Here is a 19,979-nt window from a genome sequence, read left to right as displayed (position 1 = left end):
TCCTGCCCATTTGCTGTTTGTTGTCTGTGTCTGACACCATTTGCCCTCATTCTCTCCATTGCTGCTTCCATGTTTCATTCTTTGGTAACACACTGAATTCATTCCCTTCTTGTTTCCTTTGTGTGTGTGTGTGTGGGGGGGGTCTTCCATTTTTTTGTTGTTGTTGTTGTTGATTTCAGAGAGGAAGGGAGAGGGAGAGAAACATCCATGATGAGAGAGAATCCTAGATCGGCTGCCTCCTGCAAGTCCCCCACTGGGGATCGAGCCCACAACCCAGGCATGCGCCCTTGGCCGGAATCAAACCCGGGGCCTTTCCATTCACAGGCTGACGCTCTATCCACTGAGCCAAACCGGCTAGGGCTGGAGGTTTTCTTGGGGGTTGTGGTGACTGTGTTCTGACAGGTCAGACTGAGGACTCACGGCATCTGTCCTGCTGAGCCCTCTGCTGGGCATGTTTCGGGGGCTTGGGGACACTGCAGCTCCTGAGGCCAGGGGCCGACCCCAGTGCCTTTGCTATTGTACCCATTTTACAGATGAAGAAACTGGGCTGGGGACCTTGAGGACTTGTCTGGTCCTGAGTTGTGGCTGAGCTGGGTAGGGGCTGAGGAACAGGCTGGACCTGACAACGCAGTGTGGCTCCCACCGGGTAGGATGGACGAGTGTGGGTCAGCCTGTGAGTAGATAACACTGCAGGAGGGCTGCACAGAGCCTGGCCTCCGCCTCCCCGTACCTGAGCAGCTGTGTGTTCCAGGTGCCGACTTCACAAACACCTTCTACCTGCTGAGCTCCTTCCCAGTGGGGCCAGAGTCTCCGGGCCTGGCCGAGTTCCTGACTGCGCTGATGGAGCAGTGTGCCTCCCTGGAGGAGCTGCGGCTTGCCTTCCGGCCCCAGATGGACCCCCGGTGGGTGCTCAGGTCTTGCTTCCTTGGAATTTGTTTCCAGAAAGGGAGACATTTAGAACAGAGCGTGAGGGGCTGCACTCGGGGGTGCCGACACAGTTGGCTGGACACCTGGGCCCGGGCAGCTGCTCCCCTCCCAGGGACGAGTGGTCAGGAAAGGACAGTGATGCTGACACTGGGTGGGGAGGCCCAGGGCCCGGGCTGGGGGTGGTGGTCTCTGCTCTCGGTGGCCCTCAGGCTTCCACTGGGACCTGCTTTCTGCACCATCTCCCATCGGGAAGAGCACACACATCCCCGGGGTGCAGCCCACACTCAGGGCGAGACCTGGAGGTGTGGCTGTGCATTTCAATAAACAAGCCTGTAGACTGGTCAGAGGAATTTAATGCGGTCTGTGGGGCCTCGGGACCCACGTGGACTGGCTGGCAGGACCTGTCCCTGACTGCAGTGAACTTCTCCCAGCAGTCAGTGCTGGGTGGGGGCAGAGACGGTGCCCTGCCCACCCCAGGGGCCACCTGAGTCAGTCTGTGGCATCTCCTTGGGTGCAGCTGTGTCCCGTCACATGGAGGGGCTGCTGAACGAGGGTGGCCAGCTGGCAGGTGCCACATCCACCTCATCCATTGGGGCTGGGCTCCCCTTCAGTCAGGCTGTAGTGGGGTGCAGCAGAGCAGTTAAGGCCATCCCTCTGGGACAGTCAGGTGTGCAGCAGTCCCAGGCTATGGTCCACAGCCAGGGCGGGACACTGCAGCCTCCTGGACACACTCATGGCCGCTCCCCACCCCAGGCAGCTCTCCATGATGCTGATGCTGGCGCAGTCAAACCCGCAGCTCTTTGCGCTGATCGGCACCCGGGCCAACGTCACAAAGGAGCTGGAGCGCGTGGAGCAGCAGTCGCGGCTGGAGCAGCTGAGCCCGGCCGAACTGCTGAGCAGGAACAGGGGCCACTGGGCTGACTGGCTCCAGGAGTACAGGTGAGCCCAGCCTAGCCGTGCAAGGTGGGCACAGTGCTGACTGCCGTGGCACCATCTCTGGGAACCCGACGGAGGAGGGTGGGAGCTGCAGCTGCTGCCAAGGTGGGCTTGTGGTTCCAGGGCCAGGCTGGAGAAGGACAGGGAGGGTGCCGCTGACGAGGATGCCTGGCAGGCTGAGCGCACGCGTGTCATGCACGCCAACAACCCCAAGTACGTCCTGCGGAACTACATCGCGCAGAATGCCATCGAGGCTGCCGAGAACGGAGACTTCTCAGAGGCAAGGACACACCAGTCCCTCCTCTTTCCCTGGGTCTCGCAGGAGGGGCTGGGCCAGGGAGGGAGGGTCCCCAGTAACCTTCCCTTGCTCCTCTCCAGGTGCGGCGGGTGCTGAAGCTGCTGGAGGCCCCGTACCACAGGGAGGGGGAGGCTGCTGAGGTCCTGGAGGCAGCTGAGCCTGAGGGGGCCAGCAGCACAGCAGAGAGGCGCCGCTCCTACAGCAGCAAGCCCCCGCTCTGGGCCGCGGAGCTGTGTGTGACGTGATCCTCGTAACCGCCTTGGAGGCCGGGAGGCCCCCAAGGCAATGACACTGAGTCCATGAGGCGGTGCCCAGCCAGCGAGCAGCCCCACCCCGTCTCTCCATGACGGCAGGGACGTCCAGTCAGGACCTGACCCGTCTCTGTCTGACACTGACTCAGCAGCCCAGCACAGTCCCACAAGCAGCATGCTCCCCATGAAAAGCTGCTTCACGCAAGGACAGGTCAGCAGAGGGACCGGACCCAGGAGGACACAGCAGCCACAACCCCCGTGGCAGCCTGGGAGGCCGGCGCTGCAGGCTCCTGCTTCTCAGAACAGCCCCTAAATAAATAGCAGCTCCCAAGGCCCATCTCTGTGTGGTCATTCCACCCCAGCCCGACCCTGGGACCCGCCCAAGAGGCACCTTTACGTGGCCTGCACCCAGGCCGGAGCAGCTCAGGCGTCCTGGTAGTAATTGTTGAAGTTGATGCGCAGCAGGAAATCCTCCAGGTGGGGCTGGTAGCCTCGGTTCACCAGCTTGGTCACCACTGTGGGAGGAGCAGTGAGTAGATGGGTGGGAGGGACAGTGAGTAGTAGATGGGTGGGGGGCGGGGGGCGGGGGGGTGGGGCCCGGCCCTCCCCTCCCCTCCTTCCCCTCCCTGGGCCCTGCCCTTCTGCCCCAATGCCTCCCGGCAGCCCACCTGCCAGTGCGGGATGGCTCACCTTTGAAAAGGAAGTGGGAGTAGTACTTGAAGGTGTTGTAGGACTGCTGCATGAGGGCAAAGTTGGGGTGCTCGGCGCCATGGGGGCCACCAGCTGGGCCCCAGGGCTGGGAGATGAGCTGGCTGCGGAACTTGAGGACCAAGCTGAAGACGCTGTGGATGATGTTCATGACGGGAGCCGCCTTCTCTGTCAGCAGGCCCCTGGGGAGCAAGGGCAATGCCGCCGGTGGGTGACCGGCCTCAGGGCAACCCTGGTGCCCGCCCCCCCATGCCTCCGCCTCCCCTGTGCCTGAGCCTCACCTGAACACGGCCTTGTGCAGGTACTCGGCATGGGCGCGCTGGATCTCCTCGAGGTCCCCCACCGTGGCCAGCCGGGCCCGGAACTCACACCAGGTGACGTGCAGGATCTGGTTGGCGATGTAGCCCTGGATGACCTTCACGAAGTGCTGCATCTCGTGTTTGAACAGCTGCAGCTGGCGGAACTGCACGGAGCCGGCCGCGGGGCTCACGAGAGCTGTGCAGGGGGATGAGCAGCTGCTGCACGGCCAACACCCGAAGCTGAGGGCGTGGGCGTGGGCAGGCCTCACCTGTGCGCTTGAGGTGAAAACAGACGTCCTTGAGCGTCCACATCATGAGCTTCAGCTGCAGCAGGAAGGAGAAGATGCCGCTGTACCTGCTCAGGCAGCTCTCGGTGATGACGATGTTGAGGGGCCAGTCAACCTGCGGGGCGTTGACTCAGCACACCTGGAGGGCCACCCCAGCCCAGCCCAGCCACACCTCCAGCTCTGCTGACCTTGTACCTGAGCTCCAGGCAGCTCAGCACATCCGGAGCGTTGGGGACGAAGGCCTCCGGCAGGAACTTGAGGGCGAAGGAGAGGTTGGCGGCGAGTGGGGAGTCCCCATGCAAGCTGTACTGCAGCGCCTTGCGCAGCACCGCATTGAGCACCAGCGGGTTGAGGAGCTCCCCGGGCGTCTGCCCTGCGCCCAGCTGCAGGAGAGGAGGCAGGTCCCAAGGCCGTCCAGCAGCCGCTGCCGGCCCGCCCCGCCCCCCACCGCACCGCACCGGGCCTGGCCGGGCCCACCTTCTCAAAGAGCAAGTCGCTCAGGGACTGCGCGAACTCCCCGTCCTCCATCAGCAGGAAGTGCCGCAGCGCCTCGAAGTGCGCCTCTAGCTGCAGCTCCACGAAGAAGTAGTCCACCGCGGCCTTGTTCACCAGGGACACGCTGGGGAGGGGTTGGGTCAGGCAGGCGGGCGGGGCAAGTGGAGGAGGCGGGGCAAGGAGGCGGGCGGGCGGGCAGGGCACTCACTGGGCGGCCAGCGGTGCAGTGACGGAGTGCTTCATGAGCACAGGCAGCGGCAGCAGCTCGCTCAGCTGCACCGCGGTCTCATCCATGGTCTCCTCCGTGTCCAACGGGCCCCGGGTGTCCTCGGGGAGGGAGAAGGCCCGAGGAAGCCCGTGGTGTAGGAGGCGCGCGACGGGAGGCTCTGCTGCAGGGATGGCATGGCTGATGTCGCCCCAGGGGCGCCTCCAGGTGCCCCCCCCCCCCGCCCCCCACAACGTGCTCACTCACACATGGCCTCGTAGCTGTCCGGGTACTGCTCCAGGTGGTACTGCTCCACCAGGCCTGCCAGGTAGGCCTGCTCCCTGCCCTGGCGCCTGGCCACTGCCCCGTCCTCCGCCCCCTCTTCCAGGCCGGGGCTGCTCGGGGTGGCTGCGCGTTCCTAGGACAACCCAGCGTCAGGACCATGCCCCTTCCCTTGGCCCGAAAGAGAAGGGCAGGTGGCTCACTGCCCATGCAAGGCCAGGCAGGGGGTGGCCAGCAGAGCATGCCCCCACCCTCCTCTGCCCTGACCTGGGAGCTTGAAGGCTGACTGGAAGAGCAGTCCTCGGTGTCCCCACGCCTCCCTGGGCCTGAGTGGCACAAATGGGATGGGAGGGGGGGTCAGGGGCAAGTGCCTGCTATGGGGCAGCACCTCCCAAGTCCCCAGGACAGCGGCTTCTCGCCCTTCCTCCTCCCCCTCCTGGACCAACACCACCAGTGACAGGACAGCTGTCCCACTGACCTGGCTCACAGGTGCTGTCTCCCGCAGCACTGGGTCCCGCCTCAGCACCCGGCAAGGCCTGGAGGCCACCTTCTTCCCCAGAGCCAGCCACCCGCGTGCAGGAGCTGACCGCGGCCGGTTCTGCCAGCAGCTGTGAACCGTGTTCCCAGGTAGGGCTCTGGGTGCCCAGGCTGAGGCCTGGCTGGGACATGTCATCGGGGGAGCTCTGAAGGGGCCTGGGTGTATCAGGCTGGGTTTCCCCTGGGGGCGCTCCCAGCATCACCTGGGACTGAGATACATGTCCGTGGACGTTCCAGCGTGGCCGGGAGGATGCCACGTCCCACACGTTCTCCCCCACCTTGATGCTGGCATCAGACACGTGTCCGTGGACGTTCCAGCGTGGCCGGGAAGATGCCACGTCCCACACGTTCTCCCCCACCTTGATGCTGGCATCAGACACGTGTCCGTGGATGTTCCACCGTGGCCGGGAGGATGCCACATCCCACACGTTCTCCCCCACCTTGATGCTGGCATCAGACACATGTCCGTGGACGTTCCAGCGTGGCCGGGAGGATGCCACGTCCCACACGTTCTCCCCCACCTTGATGCTGGCATCAGACACGTGTCCGTGGATGTTCCACCGTGGCCGGGAGGGGGCCATTCCAGAAGCATAACCCCCTGTGAGAATACCACCCTCAGACACATGCCCAAGAGGCTGCCCCATGGCCTGGCTACTCCCCTCCTGGGGGAGGTTATTCCTGGGTGGGCATGGGTGAGGCAGAGCCACCTGCCCATCCGGGACACAGGTGTCCAGCCTGAACACGTGAGTGTCCCCCCACAGCTGCGGCCCCTCGCAGCCTAAGCTGCCTCCCATAGTCTGGAGGGACCCTGGGGCCGAAGTGACCAGAGCTGGCCTCAGGACAGATCTGAAATCGTACTCCTGTGGCCCAGAGCAGCCCGTGCCCGCTGTGGCTGACGAAGCAGAGGCGCGCAAATCTGAGCCGATGGTCTGCAGGGCCTCCTCCAAGACAGGGGCCACCCCAGTGTCCTCAGGCTGCTCAGCACCCTGGCCCGTGGGCAGGAAATCTTGGATACTGAGGCCTGCAGAGAACAGCCCTGGCCCCTCGGCCTGCCCTGGCTGCAGGCCTGCTCCCAGCTCGGAGCCGCTGCAGGCCCCCAGTGCTGGAGGCGCGAGGGGCTGTGGCGTCAGCTCCGTTGGCTGGCTTGGGCCATCCCCGGCAGCCACGTGCTGCTCTGCACACCCAGAATCACAGCTGCCACCTCCATCAGGGTGCCCAGGGCCCAGAGACGAGGCCTGAAACACAAGAGCATGATGGACCCCTGGTTATCTAGCTCTATCCCCAAATTTAGTTCTGGGGACTGTGGGGACACAGGACAGGCACCCACTGCGTCCCCTGGGCAGCACAGGCCTGGGCACCCAGCTCAGAGCCCCATGCGACATCCCTGGATGCGGCCTGGCCCCTCACCTGCGAGCATGCACTGGGGAGCTCCGCCGGCGGCTCTGGGGGCCGCCCCTCGGACGCGTCTCTCAGCATGGCCTGAAACCAATTACAGGGCGAGGGGGCAGCTGCGCAGGTGGAGCAGACCTGACCTGCCGCCCCGAGCCACCTGGCCCGGAGCCTCAGCGCCCACCAGCCCAACTGCAGCAGCACTGAGACCACAGGCTGTGCGCTCGGCCTATAGACAGCCCACACAGCCCTGCCCAGCATGTCTCCAAGCAACTGAAGGGAGTTACCATCCCTTCCCCAGGGCACACAGGTCTGCATGAAGTTTCAGGGGGTCCTGGGGCCCTCAGGCCCAGGGAAGAGGGGCCCATGACACACCTGAATGTGTTCCTGATCTTCTAAGAGAAAGCGAGCCCGCGCGCTCGCGAGCCTGTGCCTCTGGATCTTCCACAGCGCCTTCTGCTCTCGACGAGCTGCCTCTGCAGACAACTTGCTATAATGGTCAACCAGCGCCTGCCTGAAGCCACATCCAGAGAGGACTGGTCACCAGTCACCCCACACTGTCCAGCTGGCTCCCCTTGGGGACAGTTCTCCACGACAGAGGCCCCGGCAGGTGGTCTGCACAGCCTGGCACCTTCCCCAGGCCCCCAGCTGGTCCCTCTGCACCCCCACAGCTCCTGCAGGGGCCTCACCAGGCTAGCTGCTCTGCCCACAGGGCAGGCGCCCAGCCAGGGCCCAGCAGACGTCTGCTGAATGAACACCAGAATGCGCCTCTGCGCTGTCTGAGGCCAAGGGCCCTCCGGGGCAGCCTCCCTTCCTCAGCTGCACAGGAAGGAAGAATAACTTCCACCCACGTGCACACACCCACGTGCACACACCCACACACATGCACATACACACTCAGACGTGTGCGTACATCGCTCTGGCTTCAGGGCTCAGCTCTACAAACAGGATCTGAGGTCAGGCCACCAAGGCCATCAGCAGGAAGGGACAGCCCCGCCCACCAAGAACCCCGAGAGGCCACTCTGCTCCCAGCTCTTCCCCTGGGCGTGGGGACTCAGAACCCCTGAGGGGGGACAAGCCTGACACAGTAAGAGACCGACTGTCGGATGCTGTGCTGGACAAATGCCCAACTCTGTCAGGCTAACAGGCTTAAAGTTAAATGAACAGGAGCTGTTTAGCTTAACAGAGACGAGAGGCAGGGTCAAGCAAGCAGGGTGTGAGATGTGCCTGGACTCCAACCCACACCCGCACCAGCACACATCCTGAGGGCTGAGGACACACGGACGTGCCCATGTCCACGTCCAGGAGCACCGAGGCCAAGCGGGTGCTTGGAGTCAAGACAAGACTTGAAAGTTTTCCAAATAAAAAGTAGAACCATCACCAAGATCAAACCAGTCGTGGGGCTGCCGTGCCCTCACCGAGGAGGACCAGCCGGAGTGGCCGCCCCGCAGCCGCCCTACCTCGCCTCCCGCTCCAGCTGCTCCTCCAGGGCCTGCAGCCGCCGCTCCCGGTCGCGGAGCTCCCGGGCGTAGCTGAAGTCATCATCCAGCTCCTCCTGCCTGGCTGCCCGGCGTCGCTGCAGGACACACCCACATGCAGCCTCAGTGGCTGAACCCGGCCCTGCAAGCCCCCCAACCCCCACCCTCCCACCCCCAGGACCCACAGCCTGCACACCTCCTGGTCCTTCACAAACTGCTCTTTCAGCCTCTGAAACTGCTCTCGCTTCCGGGCGTCCAAGGCCATTCGTTCAGACATCTGCCGATCTGCATGGAGACAGAAGCGCCGTCCTGAGGAGCCCCCACAGGCAGCCGCCAGCATCCCAGAGGGACCCGAGCCGACACGCACCGCTCAGCGCACTCAGGACCCTGGACGCCGCTTCTCGGGCCTGGACGATTAACTCTTGCTTAGCTATCTCCATTCGTAATTCCTGGAAAAGACCGGCAGTCAACCCAGCCCACCTCTCTGCCCCTCCCCTGGGCTGGAGGACCTGCAACAGGCTGCTCAGACCCCAGGTAGACTCCCCCAGGGACAGCGCCCCGCCCCCCGACCGTCCTAAACAGTGACAAGACTGGCTCCAGGGCAGCTGGCAGGGTCCTGCACAGGAGCTGAGGCTGAGACGCCAGGCCTGGGTGTGTGTGCCCTGGAAGGGACCAAGGAGCTCAGGAGTGACATCCCTTCAAGGACGGAGGGCCAGCTTCCTCTCCAGTGCCCAGCCAGCTCCCGGAGAAGAGAGGACAGAATCCCTGCCCTTGGATGCCCTACCCAGACACACCCCCAGGGGCAGCACCGTCTTGCACACCCCAAACCTAGTGCCCCTGGGAGCAGAGGAGGGTGTGAGGGAAGCCCCCAGGGCTGTGGTCCTCGAACCTTCTCCTCCTTGCTGATGGAGCTGTGGCGCGCCACCCTCTCCATCCGCCCCACGTAGATGGCACAGTCCTTCTCAATCTCCTTCAGCTCCTCAAGGGAGAAAATCACCGAGATCCGGGGCACGGGGACGTCGGACCAGCAGAGATAATGCTGCAACAGAGGGGACCCACCGGGAGCTCAGCTGACGGGCGGCCCACACCCAGCTCTGCTTCCGTGCTGCCCGTCACCCACATGGGCAGTCCACTCCTTCACCAAGGGGGCGGCACCCTCCACGGCTCCGAGGTCACACCTGGCCCTCGTCTGCCCTGACCCTCCAGCCCCACACTGGCCCTGGTCAGCCTCCACACACTGTTCTGGTCCCTGGAAGCCCCAGGCCCACCTGGCCAGCCGCCGGCCTCTGCTCAGACATCAGCTCCTCAAAAAGGCTGCTCGTCCATCCACACCCACCGCTGCCCCGGGCCTTGGCCACGTGGACGCTGGCACAGGCCTCTGTCCAAGCCTCCGCTCGACACAGCTCCCTGAACCAGCCTGTCCCTCCCCCTGCAGCCGCAGGCCCTCCCCACCCGAGGGGCCGTCTGCCCCGAGGAGGGGAGGGCCCGCTGCCCCTCGGCCTCAGGGATGCCTTTGCTTTCCCTCCCATCTGTGAACATGGGCCCGGAGGCAGGAGCCCTCATGAAACTCGGGGGACCCTGAGGGAGAAGTCACCACGGTCTCAGCTCCAACGTGCTGGCCCAGAGGTAAGGACCGACGGCCAGGTCTCGGGGGGACAGGTATGACAGGTCTGGACCTCAGCTCTGAGGCCAGAGGACGAGGCAGGGCGAGGAGAGCACGAGGGGCGCGTGGGGCCTCCTCACTCACCCGGGGGCAGCAGAGCTTCAGCAGGTTGATGGTCTTCCCGCAGACGTACACGTCGTGAGCAATGTGCTTCAGGAACGCGGGCACACAGTCCTCGGCCTCCTTGGAGAGGAGCACGTAGCCGTGGGTCCAGTAGGACTTGTCTGAGCGTGGGACAGGACACACGCTGGCCTGCGTCCAGGACCCCCCTGACCCCCCGGACAGCACGGAGCCCAGCCCAGCAGCCAGCCACCACCTACCTCTGAAGCCCAGGTAGTCGTGGTTCACCTGGATCATGAACTCGCCATAAACATCTCTGAAGACCCCACTGTACACCCAGTCGTAGATGAACCTGCCAGGGTGGGGGGGCCAGCAGTGAGGTGGGTGGGGCAGCCATGCGGTGGAGTGGTGGCCCAGGGAGCCCAGTCCAAGCCCTGACGATGCCGCTCCCTCCCCATCTAACGTCCCTGCACTCAGCAAGTGTGGGGCAAGGGAATTCAGCTCAAACACCTGCTGAGACTGAGTGCGGCCCCGCCCGCCCTGGGCCCCACGCCCACCGAGTGTAGGGCTCGCAGCTGGTCTTGAGCAGGGACAGCAGCACCGGGTAGTGCTCGTTGCTGCAGTTGTCCAGGGCCTCCTGGTAGAGGTAGGAGAGCAGCTTCACGCCCTGGAGACCGCAGAGGGCGGGGCTTAACGCATGCGGACAGCAGAGGCGACCCGGCTGCCCCACAGCAGTCACACTCAGCCTCGCCCCCTTTCCTGGATCCCACACAACTCACAGTAGGGAAGGGAGCCCGGGACTCTCCTCCACAGGTGCCCACACCACAGAGCTCAGCCAGGTACCTAGACAGGCCAGGGGAGAGCAGGTACTCAGAGCCCCAGGCGGGGAAAGCAGGTGAGCAGAATGTGGCCCAGCCCTTCCCTCCCATCTTCACCCTCTGGCTTTAAAACCAGCTGCCCCCAAGGATCTCCGCCCTGAGCGCCCCCCTGCTGGGTCCCTCTGTGGGTACCCCATGCCTCTCCCCCTCCTCCCGCTCAGCCAGGGCTCCCGCACCTGGGCTCTGCCCCGAGCCCCTCCTGGACTCCCGCCACCTCACCCAGGCCGCCGCCCCTCCCAGGCCCCTCGCCCTCTCCGCGATGGCAGTGCACACGCAGCACAGTATCCCCGCCCCACCTCCCTGACGGGCCGCGTCCAGCCCTCGGGGCCTCCACCCTCCTCCCCTCGGCCTGGAAGGCCTCCTCTCCCACTGAACTCTCCTCCAGACGGCACCTGCCGGACACCGCTCGCCCGGGTTAGCTAACCGGTTCCTGAGTGCCAGGGGCCAGGTCTGTGGGGACCTGTGTGCCCTTCAGGCGGGAGCCCCCACCATGGTAGCCGAGCCCTTTCCCAGCACCATGACCCTTTCAAGCCAACATCACACGCCCAGGCCCAGACACCTGTCGGGAGGGCTGTTCTCCAGGCCCCAGCCAGCCCCCCACCCTTGGCCGCTGTGCTGTGCTCACCTGAGCTGCCGGCCCAGCTTCTTGAAGAGAAAGCCAATGGTGAGGAGGCTCAGAGTGGGCGGGGTGGAGAGGACACACGCCCGGTAATACTGCAGGTACCTCCTCAGGCCGCTGGTGAAGGCCTGTTGGACAAGGGACTGAGAGGAGGCGGTGGGCACACAGACAGCCGAGCTCAGGGCTGGAAAGGGTCACTGGTGCTAGGAAAGGGCTCGGCCGCCACCCCCTAATCCTGGGCTCCATTTCCCAAGGAATGGGCACCTGTGGGTCCCACCCAGGCACCCCAGCCCAGCTGGGAGCTAGGACCGAGCCCTCTGCAGATCCTGTCCCTGCAGCCGGGACCAGCCACACCAGGAAACTGGACAGTGAGGCCTGGGGGTCCTGGGAAGGGTGGCAGGCACTGCACACAGGCTAAGGCTGAGAGGTCTCAGTGACTCATGGGCACCGGGCGGCACCACAGCAGCATGGCCCCAGCTCAGCTCACGTCTTTACAGAACCCGCCAGAACCAGCGTCCGTCCCCCACCAGCGAGGAGACAGCGGGCCTGCCCTCATGTCCCAGATGGCGGGGCAGTCTGCCTGGGTCAGTTTCCTTCTGCCCCCCCTCCCCCCCACCCCCTCTCCATGCCGCCCTGACCACCCCCTGCAGTACCAAAACGTGAAGGAACTTGCAGCCCAGCGCCACTGGGCATGGTGCCTGCCTCCTCCGCCCTCCTCCCTGGCAGCTTCTATCAGTGCTCCCAGAATGCCCCGCTCAGCTGGATGCCTGTCCCTCCCATGGAGCTACCGCTGTCCTGGGGGCTGTACCCAGAGCAGGGACAGCTGGAAGGCTTTCAGGGAGACCTGGTCCAGCCCCAGCTCCTGGAACTCAACTCGCCAAATAAGAGGAATCCACTGTGTCGATCGCATAAGATGCACCAGGGACCCGGTGGGGAACAGCAGCCTGGTCCTGCCCCAGGCCCCCCACATGTGGGCCACACCCGCCTCCCAGGCCTCCAGTGAAGTGACGATGAGACACCCGTTCCTGAAGGGTAACCGTCAACTCCAGGCATAACAGGAGACAAGGGCTCAGTGGCGTGGGCAGGCCCGGGGCCCTCTCCCCGCTCCTGTGCGCAGTGCCCGGGGAGGGCTGCGCCCCTCACAGGAGGCCGGGCCTACCTGGAACACGAGGCCCTTGCTGCAGGAGGCGTCCAGCACGGGCTGCAGAGAGAAGTGGCTCAGGCGTGCGTAGTGGGTCCCGCACTCGGCCACCTCCGAGAGGAGGCTGCTGACGCTCTCGGGGGACGTTCCTGACACGTGGATGCCCTGCTTCACCACGAAGGCCTGAGTCGGCTGGAGAGGGCAAAGAAGGGGTCACTGAGGCCTGACGTCCAGGACCCCTCCACCCATGTACCCAACCACGGCTCTGCCCACAGAGCCCAAGACACAGAACAGGAAGCTCCAAAGGCAAAAGGCAGGTGGCCACCAGCATACTCCAGCCCAGTGAACACTCCCAGAAACAAGGTGTCCTTCTCACTGGCCACACTGAAGAACACACGTTTACATGTCAAGCCACCTGTGGGAAGGGGGCGGAGACAGGGTGCCCTCCGCACCACACGGAAAGAGCAAGTGGAGCGGCCTTCTCGGAGCACAGGTTTAGAACAGGGCCATCGGGCTGACACCAACTCCTGGGGGCGGTCAGAGGAGTCGTGGACAGCGCACGCAGTGTCGCCCAGCACGCTCCCCCACTGTCTGCACCCAGAGAAGGGAGACAGCCCGAGGGACGCTGACAGCACAACGAGGGGCGCAGCGATGGCGTCTTGAGAGGAAACGTACAGCCCAAGCGCCTGCGTCCAAAAGAACACGTCTCCCATCAGTCACGGCACTGCACGCCGCAAGGACCTGAACGGCAGCGACCTGAACCACAGCAGAGGAGGAAGTGAACAACAAAGGTGAGGGCAGCGGCAAACAAAGCAGAATCATGAAAACAAAAGTTGTTTCTTTGGAAAGATCAACAAAGTCGACAGACCGTTAGCAGGACTAAGAAAAAGATGACTTAAAGGAGAGAAGAGGCAAAGTGCTAGAATCAGAAAGGACGGTGGGACATACCACGGATTCTACAGATATAAAGAGGGTACTAGAAAACACCATCAACAACTGTTTGCCAACAAATTAGATAACCTGGATGAAATGGGCAAATTCCCAGAAATACGCACGTTGCAAAACTGCCTCCAGAAAAAAAAGGAAACTAACTCGGACACCTGTGAGGGAGGCCTGTCCCGGCCTGAGCACACACCCCAGCTGCACAGCGAGGCTGCCAGGGGACACGGGACAGGCCAGGCAGCCCCATCGGCCAAGTTCCCCTTTTAGGAACCCTGGGCACCTAGATAACGGCCCACCTGAGTGACCCCAGCTCTCCCTTCCTGCACCCTAATTCCTACTCTTGTTTTAAATTCACCAATAAAGAGTGAACCCACAAAACCTTAGGCACCCCTACCCTCGACCCCAATGGAGGCAGATCCCCTTCCTCCTCTCTCTCCCCACAAGACCTCGCCGTGTGATCCCACCCTCCGAGACCTGTGAAGGGTAAATTTTGTTCTTCCAAGGTCCCTGATGGTTTCTAGCTGAGGTGTGTCCCAAAGTCCAAAGAACCACAAGGACCGTCCAGCCGCAGCACGGCCAGGTGGGTGTGGGGTGTAGTGGGCTGCCACACATCAATACCGGCCAGTGAGTGCCGCAGGCTGACCTCACTGTCCACAGGCTAAGACCAGCACACCGCAAACACATTAAGATAAATGTTATGTGTATTTTGCTACAATTTAAAGAAAAGCAACAAAAAAAACCTCCCCAAACAATAAAACCCCAGAACCAAATGGCTTCACTGGTGACTTCTAACAAACCGTTAAAGAACTTACATGACTGTTCTCAAACTCTTCCGAAAACTGAAGAGGGAAGAGTCCCTAATGCTCAGAGGCCAGCACTGTCCCAAATCAGTCAGATAAACGTATCACAAGGAAGGAAACTACAGGCCAAATCCCTGTGAACACAGATGCAAAGTCCTCACTCAAGTACTAAGACACCGAATCCTGCAGCACATTAAAAGGACGATGCTTGCCCTGGCTGGTGTTGCTCAGCGGGTAGAGTGTCGGCCTGCGGACTGAAGGATCCCAGGTTCGATTCCATCAAGGGCACATGCCCTGGCTGCAGGCTCGATCCCCAGTAGGGGGCATACAGCAGGCAGCTGATCAATGATTCTCATCATTGACATTTCTATCTCTCTCTCCCTCTTCCTTCCTCTCTGAAATCAATAAAAATATTTTTTAAAAAGAGAGAGAGAGAGAGAGACGATGCGCCAGGATGAAGGAATGCAAGGACAGTTCACAGGGGAATCAATCGCTGTAATACACAGCCAGAGAATGAATGAGAGCAACGAGCATCTTACTCTTGTTCAGTTTGTAAAGGTCGTTAATAAACGAAGTTTCTAGGACTGAAATGAGAATGCATCACTGCCGTTGCGCAGAGCCGGCCTCCAGGCCCACCGGCCTGGACTGGGGCATCCACTCACCACACCGGCCTCCTCCTCCCCTGTGGAGTGCTCGGGCAGTGCCCGCCACCAACCCTGTGCCGGTGCAGTGACCGTGTGCCAGCACCCCTTACCTGGCAGAGGGGAAATGTGGCAGACATGACCCCAATCAAGACGTTCAGCACATCCTTCACCAGCTCGCACTCCTGCACCAACAGGGGCTGCGCGGCCTGCGGGAGGCCCCCGCCCAGCACCTGCAGCTCTCCGTGGCACAGCCTGCAGAAACTGTCGAAGGCGTCCCTTCCCGCCTCCGTGAGGTAGGGCTCTTCTCTGTGGCCAGGGGGGCTGTGGAGACAGAGCCACAGGCACCTCAACTACATGAACAAAAGGCAGGAGAAAGTGACTCAATACAACACGTCTAAGAAACACAGAGCGCGTGTGTCCGACCAGCCACCAGCCTCACAGTCAGCTCTGTGGGCTCAGCCCCGGCTGCGCTGGGTCCAGACAATCCACAGAGTCCCACCCCCCAGCACCCCCTGGGCCCACACGATGGTTCTCAGGACGACCGACACGCACAACGTATGTTTATCTTAAAAACAAGCACAAGGCTTACACACCCGTGTGCATAGCAGCATATTCACAACAGCCCAAAGGTGGAAGCAGCCTGCGTGTCTGTCCATCGACTGATGCGTGGATTAAAAAACACAACGGAATAGTATTCAGCCTTCAAAAGGAAGGACACTCTGGGACCTGCTACAACAGGTCCTTGATGAAGCTTGTGCTCAGTGAAATAAGCCAGACAAGGAAGGACACACACTGCAGACTCCACGTAGAGGAGGCCCCTAAACAGGCAGATTCGAGAGGCAGGTTCAGAGAGTAGGAGGTGGTGCAGGGGTGGGGGAGGAATGGGAGTGAGTGTTTCATGGGGACAGAGTTTCAATTTGGAAGATGGAAAGTTCTGGAGATGATGGTGGTGGTGCCTGCACAGCAATGTGAATGTATTTAATGCCACTGAGCTGTATACTTAAAAACGGTCAGAGTGTGCAAGTTCAAGTTATGTGCATTTTACACAAAGGATGGACAGAGCAGTCTCATGATTTTTTAATTTTTTTTTTATGTCAGAGAGGAAGGGAGAGGGAGAGGGAGATAGAAACATCAATGATGAGAGAGAATCACTGATGGGCTGACTCCTGCACGCCCCCTACTGGGATCCAGCCCACAACCCTGGCATGTGCCCTGACTGGGAATCAAACTGTGATCTCCTGGTTCATAGGTCAACACTCAACCACTGAGCCACGCCGGCCGGGCCAGCACAAAGCAGACACACTGGGTCCTGCGAGTGCGGCTCTGGGCACAGGGCACGACCAAGGGCTTTGCCTCACCCGTCACATCGTTCAAAATCAGCCAAAAACATGGTACATTTAAAAACATTCCTTTGAAAACCACCAACCTCTACTGAAAAGTATGAAAAAACTGTCTTTTAAAACCACTGGAAAAAGTAATTTCTTAGTGAACAGAGGCCAGGAACACAGGCCTTTCTGAGACTTTTCTTCTCGTTTGTAATATCTGACCAGCTCTTTCTCCTCTTCCCAAAAGAGCCTGGGGTTCAGGTCTAGCAACTCAACGGGCTCCAAGCTGCTGGACATTCTAACGTCGACGGGTGCCGGACCCCAGACTGTGTTCACCTCCATGTCAGGCATGGAAGGTGCAAGAACAATACATCTCAGAACTCGGTCAAGTCACGGTGTCTTAACTGACAACGAAGTTATGGGCTCTCCCATCACTCACGACTCTCCGAGGGCAGGGGGAGCACACGGCTCCTGCCCACTCCTGCAGGCTTGTCCCAGCACCACTGTGCCCCCCGCCCCCGGACTCAGAGCCGAGGGAGAAAAGCCCAGGCAGGAAACGCTAAAATCCCCACAGAGGACTCGGCCCCCGACAGAAGGAAACGGCTTCCCCAGAATGGCGGCACCTGCGGACCAACCGACTCAGGGAGACACAGGTGGGTCCGACAGAGGCCCCAGGCAGGGGCAGAGCGTACAGCCCAGCCGTGCCGGCAGCGAGCTCTGCTTCCGGTGGGAACAAGCTTCCTTAACTGCCCACGGCAGGAACCGACCAGGGGGCTGGGGTTTAAATGGAAACAGGTTCTAATGACTCAGCAAGTAACCCTGCCTGCGAGGCCTCCATCCCCTCTCCGGGAGGTTTCGAGACACAAGCCCGTGGCAGAATGAGAGGCCCCTGGACCCGGCTGAGTGGTGACCAAGGAAACACTGCCACCACCAGTGGCCAGCCGGAGAGCAGCGCCCCCATCCTTCTCGACCGCGGTCAACAAGGGCACGGAGAAAGCTCCCTCGTCAGCACCCCAGCCCTGACCGCACCCCTGCCAGGCCGACCTCGCACTCCTCAGACTGGAACCCTCGTGGTAAGGACGTGGCTCTGCTCCATCTGGCAAGTGTGACCTGCAGAGCGGCTGGCCCCGCGGGAAACTCCGTGAAGCTGAAGTCCTTGCCTCCGCCCCCAGCATGTCTCTCAACGCCCAGAACAAAGATAATTTTGTGCACCAGCCACGACTGAGATTCCAGGTCCCCAATCCTGGCAGAGCGGCCTCTGCCAGGAGCCACCCGGGCTCTCTGGGTAACGCACACTCACGTGCCGGAGGAGGCAGTGCCTGCGAAGGCCAAGGCGCACGTACCAGCCGACTTGTTCCCAGCACCTCTGCCTGCTGGCCTCGTAGGTGAGCACCGCGTCCCACGGGTCAATCTCCGGGGTCGTGCCGTGCTCAGACTGGGAGTCGGGAGTCAAATTGGATGCTGACTGGAACCCTTCATCTTCGGATGGATCCACGCTCTGAGGCACCTGGAGGCCAGTGGAAGGAGAAGACACCACGTGTGCCTTTGGGCCTAAGCTTTCCCCTGTGATGGGAATTCCAGGCCTTCACACGTTCACTCACACGGAAAGACCTGACAGTGCTTCCTGTCCTTTCTTTTCTTTTAATATACTTTTATTATTTCAGAGAGGAAGGGAGAGGAAGAGAGAGATAGAAACATCAGTGATGAGAGGGAATCACTGATTGGCTGCCTCCTGCATGCCTCCCCCCACCCTCCGGACCAAACCCGCAACCTGGGCATGCACCCTTGACTGGAATCGAACCCGGGACCCTTGAGTCCGCAGGCTGACGCTCTATACACTGAGCCAAACTGGCTAGGGCTCCTGTTTCTCTTGAGCACGTATGTACTACAGTGCTTCTGCCTCCATTAAATAATTTACGAAGGTTCTCAATTTCCAATTTCACTCAACATGTAAACCTCAATATAACTTACAACGAAACGCAACCACTCTGGAAATTCCGATTTGGGGAAACCAGCATAAAATCATACGAGAGACGCAAAGATTTACGCGGGCCAAGATGTTCAGCATCGGGTATGTTTGCAGATGACCTAAATGTCTCGTAGTGCGGGAACGAGTGAGCAACGATAGTGCATCTCTTCTTTCGGGGGCACTCACAAAAGCACAAAATGCACAGTCCAACGATGCATGAAAAAGCCCACGTCACAGGTGGAGAAGGCATGTAAATCTGCATGTATAGTACGAGCAAACATTTTCTGCCACATGTGGCTACCGAGCACTTGAAATGTGGCTTATGTGACTGAGGAACTGGACTTTTTATTGCACTTTAATTAACTCAAGTTTAAGTAGCACCTCTAGAGGACAGAACAAGGACTTAACAACACGCCCTGTCGGGCAAACATGAAAAGCAGCATTTGCCTGGGCCTTCAGCTGGGCAGCGGCGTTCTTGCCCAGGTGGTGGGTAGCAGCGGCCCGGCCTCGCCACAGCTCAGCCACCCAGTGGCCTGGACTCCGGAGCTGTCCTCCCCTTCCCTTGACAAAAGGGAGGCCAAGGAGGCATTTCCAAAGGCCCGGGGCGCGGGAGGCAGGAGCCGCGCTTACCTTGATGGCCAGTCCAGAGAGGTCTGCGCTGTCCGGCACCGGGGGCAAGTCCAGCCGGACATCCATGTCGTAGGTGCGACTGTGCACGAGGGCTCCGAACAGCGAGACGCGGGTGTCTCTCTCGAACCTGTCACCACAAGGGTCCCCGTAGGAGAAGAGCCGGGCAGTGGGCAGGCCGGTGCCCGGCGTCGCCTCCATCACCTGAAGCGCTTTCTGGATCATGTCCTGACATAAATACTCCTCTCTGGAGATCAGAGACTGCACGTCCATCTCAAACACACTCAGGTCGTAGCAGTCGTAGCCGCCGTAGGGGACGTTTCTCCCCACGTGCTTGTTGTTCAGGAAGTAGTCCCGCCGGCGGGGCAGAGCCTGCGGGGGCCCGGTGCCCGCCAGCTGCACCAGCAGGTCCAGAGCCGACCCCACCTCCCCCAGCGGACAGCGGGGGGCCGCTTCGAGCTTCTCCACCAGCGCCTCCAGGCGGTCAGCCTCGGGCCCCAGGCCGCCCACTCGCAGGTCAAAGGACAGCATGAGGATCTTGTTTTTCACCGGGAGTCTCGAGAGGTCGGGCCGCCGCCTCGGAGGCTCCTCTTGGAAGAGGTGTGTGAAGAGAGCATTGTAGGCCACCCTCTTGAGGCTCCGCTTCGCCCGCCGGCGGCTCGGGCCGCGCTGGCCCAGGTGAGCCTTGGCAGCGGGCAGGAGGGCCTCGCACAGGTCGTCGAACAGCTGGGTGATGCTGGCCATGCCCACCCCGCCGGGCTCCCCCGGGCCGGACAGCCGCGGGGAGGGGCGGGGCCGACGGGGCTGACGGGCAGGCGGAGGCTCAGAACCGGAACTGCAGCGGGGTCCGCGGCGGCCCGGTCTCCCGCGCCGGCCCGCGGGGCACCAGCGCGGCCCGTCAGCCCGCACCCTGGAGCTCCCACAGGACCGTGACAAGCCGACGGAGACGCGAGCGGGCGGCACTCGATGGACACGCCGGCCCCGCACGCTCCCTCGGGGCCCGAGAGGGGGCGGCCGGGAGAGGCGCCGCCCGCGGAGGGGGCGTGGGGGTCGGGAGGGTCCGCGGGGTCAGGCCCGCACGGCCGCCCGCGCACCGGGCCAGACGCAGAACGGAGCGCGCCTCTGCAACTCCCGCCGCCGCGCGTCACCGCCGCGCGACCCGCAAACCCGCCGGGGCTGGCGCGCCGGAAGTGCGTCGCGGGGGCGGGGCCTCAGCGGG

General features: G+C 62.0%; 2 protein-coding genes across 4 annotated transcripts in view; one reads left to right on the top strand and one right to left on the bottom strand.

Moving 5' to 3' along the window:
* Nucleotides 1-2,787, top strand: part of SELENOO (selenoprotein O) — an 11,137-nt gene extending 8,350 nt beyond the window's left edge. For both annotated transcript variants that reach the window (XM_079774414.1, XM_079774413.1), the window contains exons 6-9: nt 752-902; nt 1,681-1,866; nt 1,987-2,143; nt 2,242-2,787. In XM_079774414.1, the coding sequence (XP_079630540.1) occupies nt 752-902; nt 1,681-1,866; nt 1,987-2,143; nt 2,242-2,406 (659 nt within the window). In that variant the 3' untranslated portion in view covers nt 2,407-2,787. The remainder of the gene's footprint in view (nt 1-751; nt 903-1,680; nt 1,867-1,986; nt 2,144-2,241) is intronic.
* Nucleotides 1,849-19,979, bottom strand: TUBGCP6 (tubulin gamma complex component 6). 2 transcript variants are annotated; one of them, XM_079774411.1, is made up of 26 exons: nt 18,764-19,976; nt 17,508-17,671; nt 14,950-15,160; nt 12,472-12,645; nt 11,319-11,440; nt 10,595-10,658; nt 10,373-10,482; nt 10,076-10,167; nt 9,840-9,979; nt 8,982-9,131; nt 8,460-8,541; nt 8,289-8,377; nt 8,075-8,190; nt 6,990-7,128; nt 6,633-6,704; nt 5,167-6,460; nt 4,956-5,014; nt 4,674-4,824; nt 4,410-4,590; nt 4,184-4,325; nt 3,895-4,089; nt 3,689-3,821; nt 3,402-3,615; nt 3,103-3,302; nt 2,804-2,927; nt 1,849-1,993 (listed from the first exon to the last, which is right to left on the bottom strand). In XM_079774411.1, the coding sequence occupies exons 1-25, from the start codon at nt 19,502-19,504 to the stop codon at nt 2,836-2,838; spliced, it is 5,127 nt and encodes a 1,708-aa protein (XP_079630537.1). In that variant the 5' UTR covers nt 19,505-19,976; the 3' UTR covers nt 1,849-1,993; nt 2,804-2,835. The 2 variants fall into 2 exon arrangements, 1 of the variants encoding a protein (XP_079630537.1); XR_013813682.1 differs by lacking the exons at nt 1,849-1,993; nt 2,804-2,927; nt 3,103-3,302 and having other exon boundaries at nt 3,486-3,615; nt 3,902-4,089; nt 18,764-19,979.

Source organism: Cnephaeus nilssonii, assembly GCF_951640355.1.
Source record: "Cnephaeus nilssonii genome assembly, chromosome: 6".
In the NCBI taxonomy this organism is placed as follows: domain Eukaryota; kingdom Metazoa; phylum Chordata; class Mammalia; order Chiroptera; family Vespertilionidae; genus Cnephaeus; species Cnephaeus nilssonii.
Note: the sequence above shows the minus strand (reverse complement) of the source record. Positions and strands in the feature narration are given on the sequence as shown.